The following is a 14,739-nucleotide window of genomic DNA, read 5'->3' on the forward strand; positions in this document are numbered from 1 at the left end:
AGTGTAAAGCACCCTTCTGGCAAGACAGTGATGGAGTGAATGATGGTGAAAGTTTTTCTTTTTCCGGCCACCCTGCCTTGGTGGGAATCAGCCAGTGTGTTAATAAAAAAATAATAATAATAATAACAATAATAATAATGATTCAGTGTTTAAGACAGTGTAAAAGCTAAGTGTAATTTAGATTATCAATTCTTTTTCATGTAACATCATTTCTTTTCCCTGCCTGTCCTTTCCTCTCTGAAAATAGGAAAAACACACAGACATTTTACAGTGATGAATATTTTGCACAAATTCCCAGATTTATCAATTAAAATAACACCTGCAAATAACAATTATTGCCATTGTAGTCATAAGTTAGGCATAAGCTTGCCCAAAATACTCTGCATAACTATGAGCATTCTGCATCCACACCCAAATGTCACTCTTCTCTGTACACACATTGTATCAAGCTGAAATATATCTTTTTCCTTGCCTTTTTCATGGAATAAATAGAATAAATATATGTGCATGTACTTGTAGAAATAAAGATTATTATTATTATTATTATTATTATTTTTATTATTTTTTTTATTATCACACTGGGCGATTCCCACCAAGGCAGGGTGGCCCGAAAAAGAAAAACTTTCACCATCATTCACTCCATCACTGTCTTGCCAGAAGGGTGCTTTACACTACAGTTTTTAAACTGCAACATTAACACCCCTCCTTCAGAGTGCAGGCACTGTACTTCCCATCTCCAGGACTCAAGTCCGGCCTGCCGGTTTCCATGAACCCCTTCATAAATGTTACTTTGCTCACACTCCAACAGCACGTCAAGTATTAAAAACCATTTGTCTCCATTCACTCCTATCAAACACGCTCACGCATGCCTGCTGGAAGTCCAAGCCCCTAGCACACAAAACCTCCTTTACCCCCTCCCTCCAACCTTTCCTAGGCCGACCCCTACCCCGCCTTCCTTCCAATACAGACTGATACACTCTTGAAGTCATTCTGTTTCGCTCCATTCTCTCTACATGTCCGAACCACCTCAACAACCCTTCCTCAGCCCTCTGGACAACAGTTTTGGTAATCCCGCACCTCCTCCTAACTTCCAAACTACGAATTCTCTGCATTATATTCACACCACACATTGCTCTCAGACATGACATCTCCACTGCCTCCAGCCTTCTCCTCGCTGCAACATTCATCACCCATGCTTCACACCCATATAAGAGCGTTGGTAAAACTATACTCTCATACATTCCCCTCTTTGCCTCCAAGCACTAAGTTCTTTGTCTCCACAGACTCCTAAATGCACCACTCACTCTTTTCCCCTCATCAATTCTATGATTCACCTCATCTTTCATAGACCCATCCGCTGACACGTCCACTCCAAAATATCTGAATACATTCACCTTCTCCATACTCTCTCCCTCCAATCTGATATTCAATCTTTCATCACCTAATCTTTTTGTTATCCTCATAACCTTACTCTTTCCTGTATTCACCTTTAATTTTCTTCTTTTGCACACCCTACCAAATTCATCCACCAATCTCTGCAACTTCTCTTCAGAATCTCCCAAGAGCACAGTGTCATCAGCAAAGAGCAGCTGTGACAACTCCCACTTTGTGTGTGATTCTTTATCTTTTAACTCCACGCCTCTTGCCAAGACCCTCGCATTTACTTCTCTTACAACCCCATCTATAAATATATTAAACAACCACGGTGACATTACACATCCTTGTCTAAGGCCTACTTTTACTGGGAAATAATTTCCCTCTTTCCTACATACTCTAACTTGAGCCTCACTATCCTCGTAAAAACTCTTCACTGCTTTCAGTAACCTACCTCCTACACCATACACTTGCAACATCTGCCACATTGCCCCCCTATCCTCCCTGTCATATGCCTTTTCCAAATCCATAAATGCCACAAAGACCTCTTTAGCCTTATCTAAATACTGTTCACTTATATGTTTCACTGTAAACACCTGGTTCACACACCCCCTACCTTTCCTAAAGCCTCCTTGTTCATCTGCTATCCTATTCTCTGTCTTACTCTTATTCAATAATAACTCTACCATACACTTTACCAGGTATACTCAGCAGACTTATCCCCCTATAATTTTTGCACTCTCTTTTATCCCCTTTGCCTTTATACAAAGGAACTATGCATGCTCTCTGCCAATCCCTAGGTACCTTACCCTCTTCCATACATTTATTAAATAATTGCACCAACCACTCCAAAACTATATCCCAACCTGCTTTTAACATTTCTATCTTTATCCCATCAATCCCGGCTGCCTTACCCCCTTTCATTTTACCTACTGCCTCACGAACTTCCCCCACACTCACAACTGGCTCTTCCTCACTCCTACAAAACGTTATTCCTCCTTGGCCTATACACGAAATCACAGCTTCCCTATCTTCATCAACATTTAACAATTCCTCAAAATATTCCCTCCATCTTCCCAATACCTCTAACTCTCCATTTAATAACTCTCCTCTCCTATTTTTAACTGACAAGTCCATTTGTTTTCTAGGCTTCCTTAACTTGTTAATCTCACTCCAAAACTTTTTTTTATTTTCAACAAAATTTGTTGATAACATCTCACCCACTCTCTCATTTACTCTCTTTTTACATTGCTTCACCACTCTCTTAACCTCTCTCTTTTTCTCCATATACTCTTCTGTCCTTGCATCACTTCTACTTTGTAAAAACTTCTCATATGCTAACTTTTTCTCCCTTACTGCTCTCTTTACATCATCATTCCACCAATCGCTCCTCTTCCCTCCCGCACCCACTTTCCTGTAACCACAAACTTCTGCTGAACACTCTAACACTACATTTTTAAACCTACCCTATACCTCTTCGACCCCATTGCCTATGCTCTCATTAGCCCATCTATCCTCCAATAGCTGTTTATATCTTACCCTAACTGCCTCCTCTTTTAGTTTATAAACCTTCACCTCTCTCTTCCCTGATGCTTCTATTCTCCTTGTATCCCATCTACCTTTTACTCTCAGTGTAGCTACAACTAGAAAGTGATCTGATATATCTGTGGCCCCTCTATAAACATGTACATCCTGAAGTCTACTCAACAGTCTTTTATCTACCAATACATAATCCAACAAACTACTGTCATTTCGCCCTACATCATATCTTGTATACTTATTTATTCTCTTTTTCTTAAAATATGTATTAACTATAACTAAACCCCTTTCTATACAAAGTTCAATCAAAGGGCTCCCATTATCATTTACACCTGGCACCCCAAACTTACCTACCACACCCTCTCTAAAAGTTTCTCCTACTTTAGCATTTATTATTATTATTATTATTATTATTCTAGGTAGTAGGTTGGTAGACAGCAACCTCCCAGGGAGGTACTACCGTCCTGCCAAGTGAGTGTGAAATGAAAGCCTGTAATTGTTTTACTTGATGGTAGGATTGCTGGTGTCTTTTTTCTGTCTCATGAACATGCAAGATTTCAGGTACGTCTTTCTACTTCTACTTACACTTAGGTCACACTACACATACATGTACAAACATATATATACACACACACCCCTCTTGGTTTTCTGCTATTTTCTTTCTAGTTCATGTTCTTGTTTATTTCCTTTTATCTCCATGGGGAAGTGAAACAGAATTCTTCCTCCCTAAGCCATGCGTATTGTAAGAGGCGACTAAAATGCCGGGAGCAAGGGGCTAGTAACCTCTTCTCCTGTATAAATTACTAAATTTAAAAAGAGGAACTTTCGTTTTTCTTTTTGGCCACCCTGCCTTGGTGGGATGCGGCCAGTTTGTTGAAAAAAAAAAATAATTATTAGCATTATTATTGTTGTTTTTATTTTTATAATTCAATGTGTCTGATATAAAATTTTAAATCGCAGACTGCAGTACCTGGAGTCTGTGATCCACGAAGTTCTTCGCATATCTTCCGTCATTCCAATCAGCCTCAGTCATTGTGTCACAAAAGATATAGAACTTGGAGGTTATGTCTTACCTAAGGTTAGTCTGCAGTCACTTTTGTGCTGTTTACCTGGAGTTTACCTGGAGAGAGTTCCGGGGGTCAACGCCCCCGCGGCTCGGTCTGTGACCAGGCCTCCTGGTGGATCAGAGCCTGATCAACCAGGCTGTTGCTGCTGGCTGCACGCTAACCAACGTACGAGCCACAGCCCGGCTGGTCAGGAACCAACTTTAGGTGCTTGTCCAGTGCCAGCTTGAAGACTGCCAGGGGTCTGTTGGTAATCCCCCTTATGTGTGCTGGGAGGCAGTTGAACAGTCTCGGGCCCCTGACACTTAATGTGTTGTCTCTTAACGTGCTAGTGACACCCCTGCTTTTCATTGGGGGGATGTTGCATCGTCTGCCAAGTCTTTTGCTTTCCACAAATTAAAAATATATTTTTAGACAATTTTACAGGTGGTCCCTGCTTCACTTTAGAGTGCTTCACTTTAGAGTGCTTCACTTTAGAGTGCTTCACTTTAGAGTGCTTCACTTTAGAGTGCTTCACTTTAGAGTGCTTCACTTTAGAGTGCTTCACTTTACAGTGCTTCACTTTACAGTGATTCACTTTAGAGTGCTTCACTTTACAGTGCTTCACTTTAGAGTGCTTCACTTTAGAGTGCTTCACTTTACAGTGCTTCACTTTAGAGTGCTTCACTTTAGAGTGCTTCACTTTAGAGTGCTTCACTTTAGAGTGCTTCACTTTACAGTGCTTCACTTTAGAGTGCTTCACTTTACAGTGCTTCACTTTACAGTGCTTCACTTTAGAGTGCTTCACTTTACAGTGCTTCACTTTAGAGTGCTTCACTTTAGAGTGCTTCACTTTACAGTGCTTCACTTTACAGTGCTTCACTTTACAGTGCTTCACTTTACAGTGCTTCACTTTACAGTGCTTCACTTTACAGTGATTTACTTTACAGTGCTTCACTTTACAGTGCTTCACTTTACAGTGCTTCACTTTACAGTGCTTCACTTTACAGTGATTTACTTTAGAGTGCTTCACTTTACAGTGCTTCACTTTATAGTGCTTCACTTTACAGTGATTCACTTTAGAGTGCTTCACTTTACAGTGCTTCACTTTACAGTGTTTCACTTTAGAGTGCTTCACTTTAGAGTACTTCACTTTACAGTGCTTCACTTTACAGTGATTCACTTTAGAGTGCTTCACTTTAGAGTGCTTCACTTTACAGTGCTTCACTTTACAGTGCTTCACTTTAGAGTGCTTCACTTTAGAGTGCTTCACTTTAGAGTGCTTCACTTTACAGTGCTTCACTTTAGAGTGTTTCACTTTAGAGTGCTTTACTTTACAGTGCTTCACTTTAGAGTGCTTCACTTTAGAGTGCTTCACTTTACAGTGCTTCACTTTAGAGTGCTTCACTTTACAGTGCTTCACTTTAGAGTGCTTCACTTTACAGTGCTTCACTTTAGAGTGCTTCACTTTACAGTGCTTCACTTTAGAGTGCTTCACTTTACAGTGCTTCACTTTACAGTGCTTCACTTTACAGTGATTTACTTTACAGTGCTTCACTTTACAGTGCTTCACTTTACAGTGCTTCACTTTACAGTGCTTCACTTTACAGTGCTTCACTTTACAGTGATTTACTTTAGAGTGCTTCACTTTACAGTGATTCACTTTAGAGTGCTTCACTTTACAGTGCTTCACTTTAGAGTGCTTCACTTTACAGTGCTTCACTTTAGAGTGCTTCACTTTACAGTGATTCACTTTAGAGTGCTTCACTTTATAGTGCTTCACTTTACAGTGATTCACTTTAGAGTGCTTCACTTTAGTGTGCTTTACTTTACAGTGCTTCCCTTTACAGTGCTTCACTTTACAGTGCTTCACTTTACAGTGCTTCACTTTACAGTGGTTCACTTTACAGTGGTTCACTTTACAGTGCTTCACTTTAGAGTGCTTCACTTTACAGTGCTTCACTTTACACCAGTGGTTTTCATTTATACTCAGTCTTCATTTATTCAGACTCTCTACAATAAATATATTCATCAATCACTATAAGCTGAGGAAAATATTTTAAGGTAAGTAATGTGTGTACTGTATATGCATTTTTTAGGCCTAAGTCTATTGCTCACTTAACATATAATAGTGGAAACATGTTATCAGGCTTTTATATGCATTTGAAAGTGAAAATGGATTGCTTAACCCTTTCAGGGTTTCGGCCGTACTAGTACGGTTTATGCACCAGGGTCCATGACATACTAGTATACTCATAAATTCTAGCTCCTTCAAATCTAGTGAGAGATAGCTGGTAGGCCTACATATGAAAGAATGTGGTCAGTGTGCACAGTATAAAAAAAGTCCTACAGTACACAGTGCATAATGAGAAAAAAAAAACTTTGACCATGTTTTTGGATTAAAACAGCGACTTTGCACTATATTTTCGTACGGTATTTATTGTTGTATTCTAGTTTTCCTGGTCTCATTGTATAGAATGGAAGACATATTACAGAAATTGAGATGATTTTGACTGGTTTTACAATGAGAAGTACCTTGAAATTGAGCTCAAAATAGCAGAAATGTTCGATTTTTACCAAAGTTCAAAAGTAAACAAATCATGCTAAGCGTCCAATACACGTCAACTGGTGAGTCTAATATTCTTTCACAAGTGCGCCGATATTATTTATACTATTTCTACACTAATGCAGTAATCTGCATAACAGTAAATCTTCTATTTTTTGTAAGAGTAACTCTGGTCAGATCACTGACAGTGATAAGAATATGTGTGAAATTCTAAATACCTACTTCCTCTCAGTTTTCACCCAGGAAAATACTAGCTATATTCCTGAAATAATATATTATGTAGAACAGGATGATGATAAACTATGTACGATTGCAGTAACTAGTGACATGGTCCTCAGACAAATAGAGAAACTAAAACCTAACAAATCCCCAGGTCCTGATGAACTGTTTGCAAGGGTGTTAAAGGAATGTAAAGAGGAACTTAGCATACCTTTGGCTAATCTTTTTAACATGTCACTACAAACTGGCATAGTGCCTGATAAGTGGAAAATGGCAAATGTAATACCTATTTACAAGGCAGGTGATAGGTCCTTGGCTTCGAACTATAGACCAATAAGCCTTACCTCCATAGTGGGAAAATTTATGGAATCAATAATTGCAAAAGCAATTCGTAGCCATCTTGACAGGCACAGATTGCTTAATGAATCTCAACACGGTTTTACAAAGGGGTGTTCCTGTCTTAAGAATTTGCAAACTTTTTTCACTAAGGTGTTTGAGGAGGTAGATCATGGTAATGAATATGATATTGTGTATATGGACTTCAGTAAGGCTTTCGATAGAGTTCCACACCAGAGGCTATTGAGGAAACTTAGGGCACACGGAATAGGACGAGAAATTTTTTCCTGGGTAGAGGCATGGCTGACAAATAGACAGCAGAGAGTTTGCATAAATGGGGAGAAATTGGAATGGGGGCACGTCACAAGCGTTGTTCCTCAGGGGTCAGTGTTGGGCCTGTTGTTGTTCACAATTTACATAAATGACATAGATAGGGTGGCCTGAAAAAGAAAAACTTTCACCATCATTCACTCCATCACTGTCTTGCCAGAAGGGTGCTTTACACTACAGTTTTTAAACTGCAACATTAACACCGCTCCTTCAGAGAGTAGGCACTGTACTTCCCATCTCCAGGACTCAAGTCTGGCCTGCCGATTTCCCTGAACCCCTTCATAAATGTTACTTTGCTCACACTCCAACAGCACGTCAAGTATTAAAAACCATTTGTCTCCATTCACTCCTATCAAACACACTCATGCATGCCTGCTGGAAGTCCAAGCCCCTTATCATGTGGGATTCGAACACGTGGATAGGGTAAAGAAATACTCACGTAGGCTGGAAGTACGTATATTACGGATAATGTGGGAAGCGCCAAACAGCCGTGACCTGCCTCCTTGCTCTCTCTCGTAAGACTAACTAACCCCAGTACCCATATGTGAGGGGGTGTTTGAAATACTGCTGTGGTCAGCAACAATATGAATACAGACAGTGATTCACGCAGAGACGGTTGGTAGTGAGTCATCTACTGGTACACTGGTTACTGGAACTGGTACTACTACTGAGAGCTCGGCGACGCTAACGTATGTCGTCCCGACATACAACTAATACAAACTAGAGATGGCAGGCATACGGCTTGGGCTGATTCTATACAATGTCAAAGTACACAACAATTAAACATTATAACATACATAAGTAGAACATTGGAATGGAAGCTTACATAACTGAAACTGTAATGCAATACAAGGTATAATATAGCACAACTCATTGAATGAAACTCATCAAATGAACATCGAATGAAACTCAACGTTGAGATTACACAATAGAAGTGATAAAAAAAAAATTTGATCGATCGATCTGTATTCATGTGATCTACGGATTCTGAGGAAGGAATATATACAAAGAAAGAAGTGTTTAACAGAAAGGCAGATTCGGTGCACTCAAATCTAGACTGTTAACTCTCAGAATTCGGAGAGAACGTGAACACAAAAAAAAAAATTCTTGAATATTGATAAGTTGATACTGTAATTATTCATCTATACAGGTTATTTACATTTAACCCCAACTCTGCTAGGGTGAGATTGACATATGCAGAATGGGTGTCATCTCTGGGAGGATCAAACTCTGTAGCACTGGTTAACTCATGCTGTATTTGAGGCAAGTCTGAATTGGTAGTTACAAATGATACTTGAGGATTTCTCAATACCTGTCGTGTACGTAGGGAATAACGACATTCAGGTTGATCGTCTGACTGAGTATCAGAGGAAGAGAGTACAGGATCAGGAGGATTGTCAGAGTCTGTCACATTAGTCTGAGTTGGAACATCATTATCATCACATACTAACTTCATATGATCTAAATGCGATTCTTTATACTGACCAGTACTAATTTCTCTAACCTTATACTTATTACCAGTGATATGTTCAACTACTCGATAAGGACCAACAAACTTTTGATCAAGCTTTGGCATTGCAGACGTTTTGTTAAAATTAGTCAGCATAACTCTCGAACCTACTTTGATTTTGGATGGCTTTGCTCGAGTGTTTGCGACTCTTGTAAATTCTGCTGTTGATTTATGAAGTGTTTCACGGATTCTTCTAAAAACACTTTGAGCTAAGCTGGTACGAGTTGCTATGAAATCATCAGGGTTGTAATTTGGTTTCGGATTAGAATATAGCAATTCATAAGGCAAACGTTTATCTACACCGTACAATGCATAATGTGGAGTGTCACCTATAGAAACATTGTAAGCAGAATTTATAGCACACTGCACATCAGGTATGACTTCATCCCAAGTTTCACTGTTGGGATTGATAGTGGCTCTCAAGACATCAAGTACTTTCTTATTGGTTCGTTCCGCTAACCCATTGCTGGCAGGATGATGAGGAACAATAGTGGATTTAGAGATCTTGTACAAGGTACACAAATTTTCAAGAATTTCATTACAGAATTCACCTCCATTATCTGTTACTAGGGATTTAGGGGTGGTATGCCTGCAGATAATGCGTTCTTTAAACGCTTTAGCTACTGTCTCGGCAGTCTTATCTGCAATAGGAACTAACTCACAATATCTGGTGAAATGGTCTACCATAACACACAGATGTCTGTTGCCTTGGAGGGAACATTGGAAATTAGTTAACAAATCTAGCGCAACTCTTTCCCACGGTTCGCTAGTAGTTGGATACACTTGGATTGGATTAGGGCCATTAGCATTACCTTTATGTTGCATGCAGACACTACATTTCTTAACATACTCAGAAATATCAGTTGCCATACGAGGCCAAAAGTATTTCAATCTGGCTTGTTTTACTGAACGATCCATACCAGGGTGTGCAACACCTGGTACATCGTGAACTAGCTGTAAGGCTACATTCACTAGTGACTGTGGAATTACTAACTGGTATACTCTTCTGCTAGGAGTACCCAACTCGGCTGTTCGATACAGTAATTCTTGGTTCATGACAAAGTCACTGATGGGTGCTGGTGGCTTCACAGTCAGAATAAGATCTTCCTGGAGCAGGAATCGAATCACCAGAACACAAGGGATCGGTTCTTTCTTACTGGAGGAATGAACAAACTCGGTGGAGTGGATGACTCCCCCCGGTTGAAAAAAATTAACGCTATAACACGCAATATGAGCAAGGGAGAACGAATCTACTATCTCAAACTGCAAGCACAGGAGAAAAGAAATGAACACGGTGAACAATGCTGATATTCAATCTGAGTCGCACACAGTGACACGAGGTATCAGCTATAAACTTCACTTACAAACGTTAACAACGTGGAAGTTACTTGAGAAATAACTTCTTACAATGCACTGATTACTGTCAACTAGGATGGGATCACAATCTGAAACACGGAGTCCAGACAGGAGTGACAGTATTACTAGTGCCTGACCGCTCGGCTACGTTAATAAGTAATTCACGGATCTATAGGAACTTAATCTGAACTTCACATTTCGCAGCACTTTAACAAATCTCAGATACAAGCTGTGAGAACAAACACATTGCTCAAGGGCTAGGTATTGTCTTTCAGTCAGTAAGGGAATGTTGGTACTGTGGACTGATTCATATTGACTTTGACTGGCATGATACACTAAGTGAACATTCAAAAGTGACTGGGACATGATCTCAGTGAACTTACTCAAGGACATAAGGCAAAAAAAAAAAATAGAGAAATGACACAGTAAGCTTAAGTGGAAGAAAATGCTTAACAATTCTGCATAAGTAATAAAAAAATGTCTAAGATACACTGCAAGAGGAAGGACAACTCAATGTAAAGGACTATGGGCCAAGAAAAAAAAATTACATTGAAATATACAAGTAAAAATATTACTGGAGACTGAATTAAATGCAAAATGAGCTGTCTTTACTCTTGCTAATAAAGGAATTAACTAATAAAATTTGAAATCAATGTAAAAAGTATAAAATAAAATTACTAAATTGTATGCAACGAGAGATAACTGGGAAATTTAAATATTTTCTAAGAATGCATAAACAAAATTAAAATATAATGCAAAGACAACATCAGGAAAATAAATAAAATGAAAAACAAGATGCAATAATGAACTGAGAATAATAATGCATAAAAATATCAATAAAAGAAAATAATTCACTGCAGAACAAGTGCAACAAAATACAGTGGACCCCCGCTTAACGATCACCTCCAAATGCGACCAATTATGTAAGTGTATTTATGTAAGTGCGTTTGTACGTGTATGTTTGGGGGTCTGAAATGGACTAATCTACTTCACAGTATTCCTTATGGGAAAAAATTCAAAATAATTCACTGCAGAACAAGTGCAACAAAATAAGGTGTAGAAATAATCACTGCAATAATAAAGTCTCACTGGGAAAACTCAGGTTAAATAATAAAATAGAAATTATGAGAGAAAAAAAAACTGATTGAACACTTTAACTCTTAATTGTAAATTAGACAAAACAATTTACTCAGAGTAAAGAAAACACTTTACATTAAAAGTAATTGAAATTACATCAAGAGTGAATTTGTTCAAAGAAATATAAAAATATGAATAAAAATAAAACAAAGGAACAAAACGGGAAGTGTAACACTTATAAGTGGTGAGGCAAGTGTAACACTTACAAGTGGTGAGGCAAGTGTAACACTTACAAGTGGCGGGGCACACAACACTTAATCACGTATTCATTATCTTAGTATATTCTTACAACAAAATCTTGCTGTGACTGATACGACAAAAATTTGCTGGCAAAAATAATGGTACACAAGTCTGCGAAAAAATTAGAGGAATGAGACACTGCTGGCATACGAAAAAAGACACACATAGAAATAAATGGATAATTTGGTAAACTGGGGTGAATATCACTGCATGAACTACAGTGACAAATACTGGAGAATACAATGCTGAAAGAATACAATAAAAAAATGAATCACTTCACACAGAGTGACTGACTGGTACACTACACAATAATACTTACTACAGACAGAGAGTAGCATAAAAAAAAACACAGATAAAAAAAAATATAAGATGAGCGAAAACACTGAAAAATATTGCAAAAATAATGAGTCAAAGAAACACTGAGTCTACACTGAAAACACAAGGCTTAGAGTACACAAGAAATTCACTATAAATGTCTCACACACGCAAATTTCTTTAAAAGAAAAATGTCTCTAAACAGAAAATTATGGGGTCTGGAGTAGTCGACGGTGATGGTGACGAGGGTAGGTTGTCGAAGGTTGTCCTGCGCGGTGATGACTGACGCCTCCTACACTCACTGTTGTCGGAAGAAATGCGCTTTCTCGGTGAACTCACATAACTGGCTTTATCGTTGGCGCTCAGATACAATCTTGACCAATTATGTGAGCCAGAACAGTATTAGGACCCGATACAAGGGTGCAAACAACCACAGGTAGATGAGGTGGATGGCTGGTGGTGGTGGTGGTGGTGTGAGTAGAGTGGTGGTGGTGGTGGAGGGGGCAACAGAATGGCCCTGTGCTCTCTCACTGCCACGCACTTCTCACCACTCACGAAGGTGGCTTGTAAGCCACTCTATGCCACAGGGATGGTGAAGAACACTCTTAGCATCCAACAGGGAGCACAAAGCGATACATGAAACAATACTTCAGAGGAACTTGCGTGGCTTACTTCTCTCTCTCAGCTGGGTTAGAAGCTGGGTTGGCTGACTGGCTTAACCCACGAGAATGGCTGACTGGAAGACGGGTAACGATGCACACAGCATGAAGGAGCAGGTGGATGACAGGAGACAGGCTGGATGACAGGCTGACTGGCGTTCTCCACAGTCTGGCTTACTGACTGGCTTAATTGCAAAATCCGGGTCAACCCCTCGGAGATTGAAGCAATTAGCACACGAACTAAGCCAGGAAGCTTGAAAAACAGCTGCAACAGGCTTGCAGGCTGGAGTACAGGGTGGAGGTGGTGAGTGAGGGTAAGCGGCTAGCTACGGTTCACCTTTGACCCGCCGGCTCCCCACAAACAGTCTTTTAACGTCTTGAAATACCCTTAAAAAGCTTAAATCCACGCTATCCCACCGCTGCCACCATTTATCATGTGGGGTTCGAACACGTGGATAGGGTAAAGAAATACTCACGTAGGCTAGAAGTACGTATATTACGGATAATGTGGGAAGCGCCAAACAGCCGTGACCTGCCTCCTTGCTCTCTCTCGTAAGACTAACTAACCCCAGTACCCATATGTGAGGGGGTGTTTGAAATACTGCTGTGGTCAGCAACAATATGAATACAGACAGTGATTCACGCAGAGACGGTAGTGAGTCATCTACCGGTACACTGGTTACTGGTAACTGGTTACTGGAACTGGTACTACTACTGAGACCCTCGCAAACAAAACCTCCTTTACCCCCTCCCTCCAACCTTTCCTAGGCCGACCCCTACCCCACCTTCCTTCCACTACAGACTGATACACTCTTGAAGTCACTGTGTTTCACTCCATTCTCTCTACATGTCCGAACCACCTCAACAACCCTTCCTCAGCCCTCTGGACAACAGTTTTGGTAATCTCGCACCTCCTCCTAACTTCCAAACTACGAATTCTCTGCATTATATTCACACCACACATTGCCCTCAGACGTGACATCTCCACTGCCTCCAGCCTTCTCCTCGCTGCAACATTCATCACCCATGCTTCACACCCATATAAGAGCGTTAGTAAAACTATACTCTCATACATTCCCCTCTTTGCCTCCAAGGACAAAGTTCTTTGTCTCCACAGACTCCTAAGTGCACCACTCACCCTTTTCCCTTCATCAATTCTATGATTCACCTCATCTTTCATAGACCCATCCGCTGACACGTCCACTCCCAAATATCTGAATACATTCACCTCCTCCATACTCTCTCCCTCCAATCTGATATCCAATCTTTCATCACCTAATCTTTTTGTTATCCTCATTACCTTACTCTTTCCTGTATTCACTTTTAATTTTCTTCTAGGTAGTAGGTTGGTAGACAGCAACCACCCAGGGAAGTACTACCGTCCAGATGACTGTGAAACAGAAACCTGTAACTGTTTTGCATGATGGTAGGATTGCTGGTTTCTTTTTCTGTCTCATAAACACGCTAGATAACAGGGATATCTTGCTACTTCTACTTACACTTTGGTCACACTTCACAGACACGCAAATGCATATATATACAGTGGACCCCCGGTTAACGAACTTTTTTCATTCCAGTAGTATGTTCAGGTGCCAGTACTGACCGAATTTTTTCCCATAAGGAATATTGTGAAGTAGATTAGTCCATTTCAGACCCCCAAACATACACGTACAAATGCACTTACATAAATACACTTACATAATTGGTCGCATTTGGAGGTGATCGTTAAGCGGGGGTCCACTGTATATACATACATCTAGGTTTTTCTCCTTTTTCTAAATAGCTCTTGTTCTTCTTTATTTCTTCTATTGTCCATGGGGAAGTGGAAAAGAATCTTTCCTCCGTAAACCATGCGTGTCGTATGAGGCGACTAAAATGCCGTGAGCAATGGGCTAGTAGCCCCTTCTCCTGTAGACATTTACTAAAAAAGAGAATGAGGGAATAAATTGCGACATAAGCAAATTTGCTGAAGACACCAAAATAGGCCATCCAATTCATTCTAATGAGAACATTAGAGCACTCCAGGATGATTTGAATAGACTGACGCAGTGGTCGGAGAAGTGGCAGATGCAGTTTAATATTGACAAATGCAAAGTTCTAAATGTTGGACAGTTA

General features: G+C 39.9%; 1 protein-coding gene across 1 annotated transcript in view; it reads left to right on the forward strand.

Annotated features, from left to right (window-relative positions):
- LOC128698448 (cytochrome P450 2L1) overlaps positions 1-14,739 on the forward strand; it is a gene marked incomplete at its 5' end in the record, with an annotated part of 178,667 nt that overhangs the window by 54,913 nt on the left and 109,015 nt on the right. Inside the window, 1 exon segment of the mRNA XM_070080367.1 lies at positions 3,874-3,991. Within this exon segment, the coding sequence (XP_069936468.1) occupies positions 3,874-3,991 (118 nt within the window).

The sequence above is a fragment of the Cherax quadricarinatus genome, unplaced genomic scaffold (genome assembly GCF_038502225.1).
Source record: "Cherax quadricarinatus isolate ZL_2023a unplaced genomic scaffold, ASM3850222v1 Contig357, whole genome shotgun sequence".
Taxonomy (NCBI): Eukaryota; Metazoa; Arthropoda; class Malacostraca; order Decapoda; family Parastacidae; genus Cherax; species Cherax quadricarinatus.